Source organism: Arvicola amphibius, chromosome X, assembly GCF_903992535.2.
Source record: "Arvicola amphibius chromosome X, mArvAmp1.2, whole genome shotgun sequence".
Lineage (NCBI taxonomy): Eukaryota > Metazoa > Chordata > Mammalia > Rodentia > Cricetidae > Arvicola > Arvicola amphibius.
Genome location: NC_052065.1, coordinates 115,873,523 through 115,884,874, shown reverse-complemented (window position 1 = coordinate 115,884,874; position 11,352 = coordinate 115,873,523). Strand labels below are relative to the sequence as shown.

The following is an 11,352-nucleotide window of genomic DNA, read 5'->3' as shown; positions in this document are numbered from 1 at the left end:
CATCCCAGAGATGCAAGACTGGTTCAATATACAAAAATCTATTAGTGTATAAGATAATTCATCATATAAATAAACTAAAAGATAAAGTATGATCATTTCATTAGATGCTGAAAAAGTATTGGACAAAATCCAACACCCCTTCATGATGAAGGTCTTGGAGAGATCAGGGATACAAGAAACATACCTGAATATAATAAAAGCAACATACAGCAAGCTGACAGCCAACATCAAATTAAAGAGAGAGTAACTCGAAATGATTCCACTAAAATCAGGAACAAGAAAAGGCTGTTCATTCTCTCCATATCACTTTAAAATAGTTATTGAAGTTTTGGCTATAGCAATAACACAACAAAAGGAGATAAGTTGGATTCAAATTGGAAAGGAAGAAGTCAAACTTTCATTACTTGCAGATGATATGATAGTATATATAACTGAGCCCAAAAACTATATCAGAGAACTCCTACAGCTGATAAAAACCTTCAGTGATGTGGCAGGATAACAGATCAACTAAAAAATCAGTATCCCTCCTATATACAAATGATAAAGAACCTGAGAGGGAAATCAGAGATACACCCCTTTCATAATAGCCACAAATAACATAAAATATTTTGGGGTAACACTAACCACAGAAGTAAAAGATATATTTGACAAAAACTTTAAGTCTTTGAAGAAAGAAATTGAAGATACAAGAAAATGGAAAGGTCTACCATGCTCTTGGATTGGTAGAATCAACATAGTAAAAATGGCAATCCTACCAACAACAATCTATAGATTTAAAGCAATCCCCATCAAAATCCCAACACAGTTCTTCACAGACCTTTAGAGAACAATGATTAACTTCATATGGAAACAAAAAAAAACCCAGAATAGACAAAACAATCCTGTACAATAAAGGAACTTCCGGAGGCAACACCATCCCTGACATCAAGCTCTATTACAGAGCTACAGTAATGAAAACAGCTTGATACTGGCATAAATACAGAGAGCTTGACCAATGGAATCGAATCAAAGAGTCAGATATTAATTCACACACCTATGGACACCTGATTTTTGATAAAGAATATAAAATTATACAATGGAATAAAGAAACTATCTTCAACAAATTGTGCTGTGCATCACTGGATGTCAACATGTAGAAGAATGAGAACAGATCCATATCTATCCCCATGCAGAAAGCTCAAGTTCAAATGGATTAAAGACCTCAATATAAATCAGGCCACACTGAACCTGCTAGAAAAGAAAGTGGGAAGTAGTCTTCAATGCACAGGCACAGGAGAAGACTTCCTAAATATAACCTCAGTAGCACAGACACTGAGGCAACAATAAATAAATGTGGCCTCCTCAAACTGAGAAGCTTTTGTAAAGCAAAGACCACAGTCAATAAAAGAAAAAGGCATCCTACTGATTGAGAGAAGATCTTCTCCAACCCCACATCAGGCAAAGGACTGATCTCCAAATTATTCAAAGAACTCAAGAAATTACACATCAAAATTCTAAATAACCCAATTAAAAAATGGGGCACAGAACTAAACAGAGAATTCTCAACAGAAGAATCTCAAATGGTCAAAAGATACTTTAGAAAATGTTCAACATCCTTAGACATCAGGGAAATGCAAATCAAAACAACATTGAGATACCATCTTACACCTGTCAGAATGAATAAAAATAAAAAATCAAATGGTAGCTTATGGTGGAGAGGATGTGGAGTAAGGGGAACACTCCTCCATTGCTGGTGGGAATGCAAACTTGTACAACCACTTTGGAAATCAGTATGGTGGTTTCTCAGAAAATTGGGAATCAACCTACCTCATGATCCAGGAATACCACTCTTAGGCACATACCCAAAAGATGCTCAATCATACTACAAAGGCATTTGTTCAGCTATGTTCATAGCAGCATTATTTGTAATAGCCAGAACCTGGAAACAACCTAGATGCCCCTCAATCAAAGAATGGATAAAGAAAATGTGGCACACTTATACATTAGCGTACTGCTCAGTGGTTAAAAAAACAATGATATCTTGAATTTTGCATCCAATGGATGGAATTAGAAAACATTATCCCGAGTGAGGTAACCCAGACCCAAAAAGATGAATATGGCATGTACTCACTCATAAGTGGATACTAGCTATAATCAATGGATATTGAGTCTATAGTTCATGATCCTAGAGAAATTAAATAATAAGAAGAACCCTAAGAAAAACATATATAAATCCACCTAGAAAGTGGGAACAGACAAGAACACCTGACAAAATTGGGAGCATGTTGGTGGGGGGAAAGGAAGGGTGGAAGGGGAGAAGGGGAGGGGTGAGGAGAACTTGAGGGAATGAGATTGTCGAGAAGTAGGAAGGACAAGTGATGAGAGCAAGGAAAGAGAGATCTTGATTGAGGGAGTCATTATAGGGTTAGCAAGAAACCTGGCTCTAGAGAAATTCCCAGGAATCCACAAGGATGGCTTCAGCTAAGACCTTAAGCAATAGAGGAGAGGGGGCCCCATCTTGACTTGCCCTATAGTCAGACTGATGAATATGTTAAATATCACTATAGAACTTTCATCCAGAAATTGATGAAAACAGAGGCAGAGACCCTCACTGAAGCACTGGACTGAGCTCCCGATGTTTAGTTGAAGCGTGGGAGGTCTGAGAATATGAGTGAAGGGGTCAAGACCATGATGGGTACACCCACTGAAACAGTTTACCTGAGCTAATGGGAGCTCATCAACTCCAGCTGGACTGGGAAGGAACCAGTATAGGTCCAAACTAGTCCCTCTGAATGTGGTTGACAGTTGCATGGCTGGGAGGGACTGAGTGGCCACTGGCAGCGGCACCAGAATTTATCCCTATTGCATGTACAGGCCTTTTGGGAACCTATTCTCTTTGGATGTATACCTTGCTCAGCCTAGATATAGTAGGGAGGGCCTTGGACCTTCCCCAAATCAATTTGCCTTACCCTCTCTGAGGAATGGATTGGGTGGGGTGGTAGGGTGTGTTGAGGAAATGGGAGGAGGGGAAGGAGTGGGAACTTGGATTGGTATATAATCAAAATATAGCTATAAACAAAGGACATTAAGCCTATAGTTCACAAGCCCAGAGAAGCCAAATAACAAGTTGAAACCAAAGAAAAACATATATAGATCCTCCTGGAAATTGGAAGCGAACAAGATTGCCAGGCAAAAGTGGGGAGCATGGAGGTGGGGTAGTGGTGGGGAAAGGGGAGGGGAAGAGAGAAGAGAGAAAGGAAAGACTGGAGAGAGTTTGGGGGAGCGGGAGGGTGGAGGTGGAGGAAGGGCAGATATAGGAGCAGGGAAGAAGATATGTATATTAAGGGAGCCATTTTAGGGTTGACAAGAGACTTGGCTCTAGAGGGGATCCCAGGTGTCCACGGGATGTCCCCATCTAGGTCCTTGAGCAGCAGAGCAGAGGGTGCCTGAACTGGCCTTGCCCCACTATCACACTGACGATTATCTCGAATATCACCATATAATCTTCGTCCAGCAATGGATGGAGACAGAGACAGAGACCCTCATCAGAGCAACAGACTGAGCGCCCAAGGTCCAGTTGAAGAGCAGAAGGAGGGAGAAGATGAGCAAGGAAGTCTGAACCGCGAGGGGTGGTCCACTTACTGAGACGGTGTGCCTGTTCTAATGGGAGCTCACCAAATCCAGCTCGACCAGGACTGACTGAGCATGCGATCAAACTGGACTCTCTGAATGTGGGTGACAATGGGGGCTGACTGAGAAGCCATTGATAAAGGCACTGGGACTTGTTTCTACTGCCTGTGCTGGCTTTTGGGGACCCTAGTCTATTTGAATGCAAAGCTTCCTAGACCTGGATGTAGGGGGGGAGGGGCCTTGGACTTCCCACAGGGCAGCTTTCCTGGCCCTCTTTTAAGGAGGGAAGGGGAGGGAGGAGGGTGAGTGGGGGAATAGGAGGGAAATGGGAGAAGGGGAGGAAGTGTAGATTTTTTTAATGGAAAAAAATAAATTTAAAAAAATCTGCAAAGACTAAAAATAGAACAAAATAGTAATCAAACATTTTCTACTTATATCCTAAAAGTAACATCTTCCATCAAGCATCCTGTTCTAGTTCGATCTATAATTATTTCTTTTCAGGGTCAAATTTCTCCAAAGAACTAGCTATACATCTATGCATAATGTCTTCTCTTCTTTTCCCTTTTGCCATTCGTTTGTGCCACTCCGGTACAGCCTCACACCCATCATTACTAAGAATTTCCTCCCTGAAGTACTCAATGATGTCCAGGTTATCACATATAATATACTTCTGTTTGTGGTAGCTTATTCCTCAGCCAAATAGCCTTCCTTCGGCATAATTCCTTCAGTATCAGGTTCTTCTTAGTGAAATATGCTCTTTTAAGTGGATGGTTTGCTTCCTACCTCTCTCTCTCTTCCCCTCATCTACTGGATATTCTTTATCTACACAGTGTCTAAGTGATGGTGTTTCCATGATCCTATTCGAAGTTGTTTTCTCCCTCTAAATTGTTTCTCCGCATGATTGCACCCACTTTCATGCTTTTAAATGCCACCTACATGCTGATGACTTTCAAATTTATATTTTTCAGCTATCTATCGCTCCAGATTTCCAAATCAGTATATGTAATTACCTACTTGACATCCACCACCAAATCAGAACATTTCTGTGCAAAACAGGATGTTTCATTTCTCCTCTCCCTTGTCCTACTTGAGCATCCTATATCTCAATGAGTAATGCAAGTACTTATTCAATTCGCAGTCACTGAAAAGGAAGTTATTACTGATGTTTCCTCCACGTCCATCATCAAGAAACCTCATCAGTTCTACTTGTGGATATATCAAATGCAGTTCAATTTTCGTCGCTGCTAGTATTCACCTAGCCCGCACTTCAGATTCCCTGGCCAACAATATTGTAATTGTATTCTAAATAGCTTACCAACAGCTGTTAACTCTTTACCACTGTCAAAGATTATTCTTCGCCAAGCATCCATTCAGACTAAAAATATAAAGTTAGGTCATGTTATTCTACTGGCAACCATTCAAGAATTACAATCTCACAGTGAAGTCCAGTGAAACTCTGCATGGAACTGTTGCTTTCCAGTCTTAGCTCTGATACTCTCTCCCATGACCACTACTTTCTAACCACACTTGTCTTTTTTTCTCTTCCCAGAATACTCTAAAGTCTTTACTACTAAAGACCTTGTTGTTAGCTCTTCTCCCCGCTACCCCACCCTATCTTTAAAAAAACAAGTAGGTGGTGGCGCACGCCTTTAATCCCAGCACTCGGGAGACAGAGGCAGGCGGATCTCTGTGAGTTCGAGGCCAGCCTGGTCTACAAGACCTAGTTCCAGGACAGGCTCTAAAAAAGCTGCAGAGAAACCCTATCTCGAAAAACCACAAAAAAAAAAAAACCCACTATTTTCCATATAATATATTTCTATCATGTTTTCTTCTCCCTAAATTCCTCCAAGATTTTCCTCATCTCTCTAGCCACCCAACTTTCTTTATTCTCTCTCTCTCTCTCTCTCTCTCTCTCTCTCTCTCTCTCTCTCTCTCTCTCTCTCTCTCTCTCTCGGCCTCAATTATTCCTACTTGTCCTTTGGTTCTCTTTTCAGATGCTCTGTCTTCTCTGATATTCTCAACATGATCCAAATAAATTACCCTTGTTCTGTGCCTCCCTAAAATCCTGCACTCTTCAACTCTTCATTCACAGTGCTTATGACAGTATTAGCCCCTTGAGGGATTATTATTATATAGGTGATATCTGAAGTCAGGAATGTAATAACAGTTTTAATAGTTTAGTAAGGGTAGAAAAGCACTGAGCAATCAACTCAAAAAACGTTTGCTCAGGGTCTCCTATGGGGCAAGCATTCTTCTGGGTATAGACGACGCTGTAGTAAAATTCATAGTGCTCTAAGTATACCTAGCAAGTCAAATCCAGGTGTGCATCAGTAAAAAAGATCTTGAAGTATAACAGTAAATCTAGTAAGTATTTTGGTTGTATATATTCATCTAGACAACATGACAATTTATTAAACTTTGGCACATTGTGACGACTATAGCAACAGGAGACCATCATTTGGATCTACAATGTGATAAATGAAAAAAGACAGGCAAATCTTTCTGAAGAAGATGATGATGAATCTAGGATCAAAACATTGAAAATATTATCTTGGCATTGTATAAATAGTGTATGGGTATGCGTAACTATTTACAACAGTGATACAGTAAATTGTAACGATGCAGCCTAATAGGAAATGAGACTGGAGGAGACAGGAGTAAAGTCATGGAAAACACTGAGTCCCAAGCTTAGAAGCTGTTATACCATCCCATATAAATGTCGAATGTCTCCTATGCTAAGTGCACCTTCAAATGACTCTCTGTCTCTGTCTGCAAAGGGTTTACAATCTCACGGGAAGATAGAACCTATGCACAAAAATGTGCAGAACAGTAATGCTACACATCAAAGAAGAATACAGTCCTTCTCTGGGGGAAGGCCTAACATAAAGTCAGTCATAAAAGGTTCCAAGAGAAGGTGAATCTCATGTGCCTTTCTTTTTACTTATATGTCCCACTAAAATGCTATTGGGCATTTCTAGTAGGTTGTTTCAGACTAATAAATTACTTTTTAAATTAAGGTAAATAGAAGCCTTGGAGCTTCACTTTGAAATTTTGTGGGTAGTTCTTTCAAGATCTACATAGTCTACCACGTTAAAATGTAAATTTTTCAACAATTTGACACAATGGCTATTAATGATATTATCTTTGAGCTTGGAAACTGTCTACATTGCTCATTATTCTCTTCTTAACACGCAGCACAATCCATGGATAATATTAGCCTTTCAATAAATATTTTGATTGAATAAATGTATTCTCTCCCTTTCCTGAGCAGAATCCCCCCCTTTTTATTTTTCTTCTCTATTGAAGTGTGTAGCTTTATTATGCTATTTGATAATATTCTGCAGTTGGTAACAAAGACAAAAGAAATAGAAACACATGTGATTCCAATGAGAAAAACTCAGGTATATACCAGTAAAAAGAAAAAACCTAAAAGGAGAACAGAAATAGAATGAAAATGCAGTAGGTAGGTGTAAGTGTTAAAGGAAATTCAATCTGGGAAAAAAAAATGATGTGGTTGTAGCAATACACATGCCTGAGACATTGCTGCAAAGGCTTAATGCACATATCTGGCTTGCTAACTTTCCTAGTACCAGGTGGTACATAAACTGCAGGAGGAGAAAAATGATCCTACCTAGCTGTGGACCTCATGAGCTATAATAATGACCTGGCTGTCAGGATATGCCCACCAATGCAACAGTAGGACTATTACGGGGTAACTAGCTACTCTCTGATTGGATATGAGGCTTGGTCTACAAAAAGGAATTTATTCCTGATAATATTCAACTACTCAGGAACCTATGGTTGAAGAGGTCATGGACCTTAGGGAAGAATCAATTACTGTTGTTACGTTAAATGAACACGGAATCAAACTAAATGCTTATGTTTATGTGCATAAATTTACATGCATAACTACATGCTCTCAGCCTTCTATTCTTTCCTTTTTCATTAGATGGTGGTAAATGCAGAGAATCACAAAATTCAAAGGATGGAGAATAAGTGACTGTTGAATATGGTGAATGGAATGGCATGTCACCATCTCCAATGCTCAGGGAACATCAAAAAAAGAAGGCATGGAAAGAATAAAACATCCAGTTTGGGGGGGCGGGGAACGCAAGAAAGCAGTGTCTTTAGCGCACTGCATGGTGGTTATACACAGTAACTCAGAGCACCCGTAAAATATCAAGTCAGTCAAAGCTGCAACATAAATTAGGGAGGGGCTAATAAAGTCCTACACGTCACTGGGAGACTATAAGCAGTTAGTGGATGCTGGGAGAGGGCTATTCGTTTCATTTTAAAACTATAATATGCTTATTTATTTTTTGAAATTTTCATTAATTTATAGAAGGCATTTGGATCATAGCCATCTATCCCTACCTTCCCCCAACAATGCTACCTAGTTCTCTCCGTCCCGTCTCCCTCCCAGCTGTCATTCCTTTTTTTAATTGATAACCCTCTGCGTTCAATTAACCCTCTGTTGTCTTTATGTGTATGAGGAGGGGGCACCTACTGAGGTATGGGCAACCTACTAGCAGTCATGTATCCAAACAAAGTGACCCTCCCCCCTTTAATAACGGTCCCCTGTCAATAGCTTCTCTACCAAGGGTGGAGCCTTGGGATTCTCCTCCCAAATTCATGCTAAAATTTTGATGGGCTTGATAGTATGCAGATTTAGTAAGCACAAGTGTTGCCAATTGATATGTGAAGCACTCATGCCGTGACCAAAGTCCGCATTTCCCAGCTCTCCTCTTCATTAGCCAGCTCTTAGGTTCTTTCTTCCCACTCTCTGTTTGTTCCCTAAGCCTTGGTGGGGGGCGAAACAGATGTCCCACCCATGGCTGAGTACTCCCAGTTTCTTAGCTCCCATAAACAGTAATGTGGCTCTTTATTAACCACTACCCACTTCAAAAACAACTTTCTCCAATCAACGTTGGAAGCAACACAAATCTACAGATATAGGGCAGGGTGCCTTGCCCTCCCTTAAGATTGGAGGTGGGGTGTGGGGAGGGTGTGTGGAGGGAGTGGGAGGGAAATGGGAGGAGGGGACGTGGTGGGAATTTGGATTGGTATTTTTTTAAGTAATAAAATAAAATAATAAAAAGATACATATTTTGAAGACACTTTCACAGGATTATTATTTAGGTGACAACAATAGGCCTCTCCGGGACCTAGGATTTTCCCAGTCATGAACTTTTTGCCAGGTTTACTGTGCCAGACATACTATTCATCCTGTGGAATGGACCTCATATCCAGTTAGAAAGCAGTTGCTTATCCCCATAACTGGCATGTCATCAATGGGCTCATGCAGCTCTGAACATTCTATGCTACAATACCGACCCGTCTGGCCAGATGTATCAACAGGGGTGTCATTTTCTTCAGTGATATAGCCATTGATAAGCTGCCAGAAAACATTTCTCCATTCATACTCTTGCAAGCAAGCAAATATAATTAAACCCAGTGGGCAATAAATAAATAACAGGGGGGCTTGTTGGGAAGAAGCACTTCAGCAGAAAAAAAGAAAGGGGATGAGAGAGACATATAGGGTATAAATGGACAATATTCAACACACACACATACTAAATTTTCCAAGAATAAAAATATACAAAAAAATCATTATAGCCTCAATAGAACCGAAATATGGACTATCCATTTTGAATTTTATTAACACTTACTAATTGTACATATTAACTGGTTTTAGCATTACAGTTCAATGGATGGTTATGAAACATAAGAAAAAATGTTTTTACCTCCTACGTTGTGCTCTTGGCAACACTGGGTGTATCAATTATATATCACGTGCCTCACTATACATTCCTTCCTATAACTAGCAAGTATTTATTCTCTATTGCAGTGTAAATATGCTCAAGGAAAACTAGATTATTCCAAGTATATTAAGAAAAACTCATCCTTAAACTAGTGATTTGGGGGCTTAGCATATATTTAGAGTTACAATAATCATAACCTACTCTATTATGCTTGCCTTACTAAGACTTCCTTGGTGATTGGAAGGTTGGTTTTGCTTCAGATTGCTATCATTTTGATCATTTAAGTGAAGCTAAAATCATACCAATGAATTCTTAATTTTCTTACAGCCTCCTTGACATCTTTGTTCTTGAGGCTGTAGATAAGAGGGTTACACATTGGAGTGACAACAGTATAAAACAAGGAGAAGGTCTTATTGAGAGCTGGCACCTGGGCAGCCAAGGGCACAGCATAGACCAAGATTAAAGTTCCATAAAACAAAGTCACAACTACTAGATGAGAAGAACAAGTGGAGAACGCCTTTTGCCTGCCAACAATGGAAGGGATATGTAAGACCACAGAAAGAATCTTCCAGTAGGAGGCTAAAGTTAGTCCAAAGGGGACCAGCGTTACCAAGGATGTTAGACTCATGCAGACTAGGTTAACCAAGTAGGGATCAGAGCAGGAGAGCTTCTGCAGAGGCTTCAAGTCACAGAAGAAATGGTCAACCTCATTGCCTCCACAGAAAGTCAAGCTAGATAGCATAGCAGCCTGGAAGGCAGCTGCCACTGAGAAGCCACAAAGCCATGAGCCAATTGCAAGTCCCAGACTTAGGGTTCTGTGTAATAGTGTTGTATAGTGCAAGGGCCAGCAGACAGCCAAGTACCTGTCATAAGACATTACTGCCAGGAGATAACACTCAGTGCTTCCCAGGGCCCCGAAGAAGTATAGCTGAGTTATACAACCTACCATGGAGATTGCCCTATCTTCCCGCAGTAAGTCCACCAGCATCCGGGGTACAATGTTGGATGTATAACAGACCTCCAAGCCTGAAAGATTTGCTAGAAAGAAGTACATTGGAGTCTGGAGTCCTTGTTGGGTGCATACCAGTGCCACAAGAAGAAGGTTACCAGAAACTGTGACTAGATAGACAATACCAAATACCAGGAAGAGCAAGGGGCTCAGTTCCTTGAGGTCTCCAAACCCTAGTAGAAAAAACTCAGTTACCACCATAGTGGTATTTCCTGGCCCCACTGCAGGCATATGTTCCTGAGACAGTCTTAGTTTCTCCATAGCAGTATGTCAGATCACTCTACAAGATAAGATTCCCCATGTGATCCAAGTCAATCAGTGATTAGAGATCTGAACTGGTGGGACTGGTTTTTTTCCCCCCTCTGGTTCTTATCAGAACCACTTAAGTTTGTCTTTGGAAACTGTTTCTAGAAATTAACTGATCTGTCATCTGAGCAGAGTATGAACCAAGAATGAGGAATCCAAAGAGGAAGAACCACTTAATAAAAATCTATTCCCCACCCTAAAGGAAAACGTTATACTGTGAGCAGGTTAACGCCGGTAAATCTAAAATAGCAAGTTGATACTCTCAAATTCACATTCAAAGGAGATACATAGAGACCGACCATGATTAGAATCTGTTGCTTGCCCAGAAGAAATGTGCAAGCAAAATACTTGCTAGATATGGACAATTCCAAGAAATGATCTCCATCAAACCAGCTCATATTTGTGGCCTTCTTGAAATAAGCATGAAATACAGTGAAACGCCATGCCTGTGGCAGAGGAACATTCCATTGTTGCTATGGGACCATCCATGTTTGTTTGGAAATGCCATCCCTGATGCAGTTGCTTGAGAGAGAATGTTGCAGGAAACTAGGTGTTTACCTTAAAGGAGAGCAAAGATTTTTATTTTCCCTAATACGATATTTTATTAGTCGTTTGGGAATTTCATACAATGCACCCCAATTACACTCACTTCCAAATCCAAGGACT

The 11,352-nt window shown here is 40.3% G+C and overlaps 1 protein-coding gene across 1 annotated transcript; it reads right to left on the bottom strand.

The window, feature by feature from the left end:
* Window positions 1–9,651: 9,651 nt before the first annotated feature.
* On the bottom strand, window positions 9,652–10,611 carry LOC119804582 (olfactory receptor 11A1-like). The gene has a single exon (XM_038315981.1). The coding sequence runs from the start codon at window positions 10,609–10,611 to the stop codon at window positions 9,652–9,654; it is 960 nt and encodes a 319-aa protein (XP_038171909.1).
* Between the last annotated feature and the right edge of the window lie 741 nt (window positions 10,612–11,352).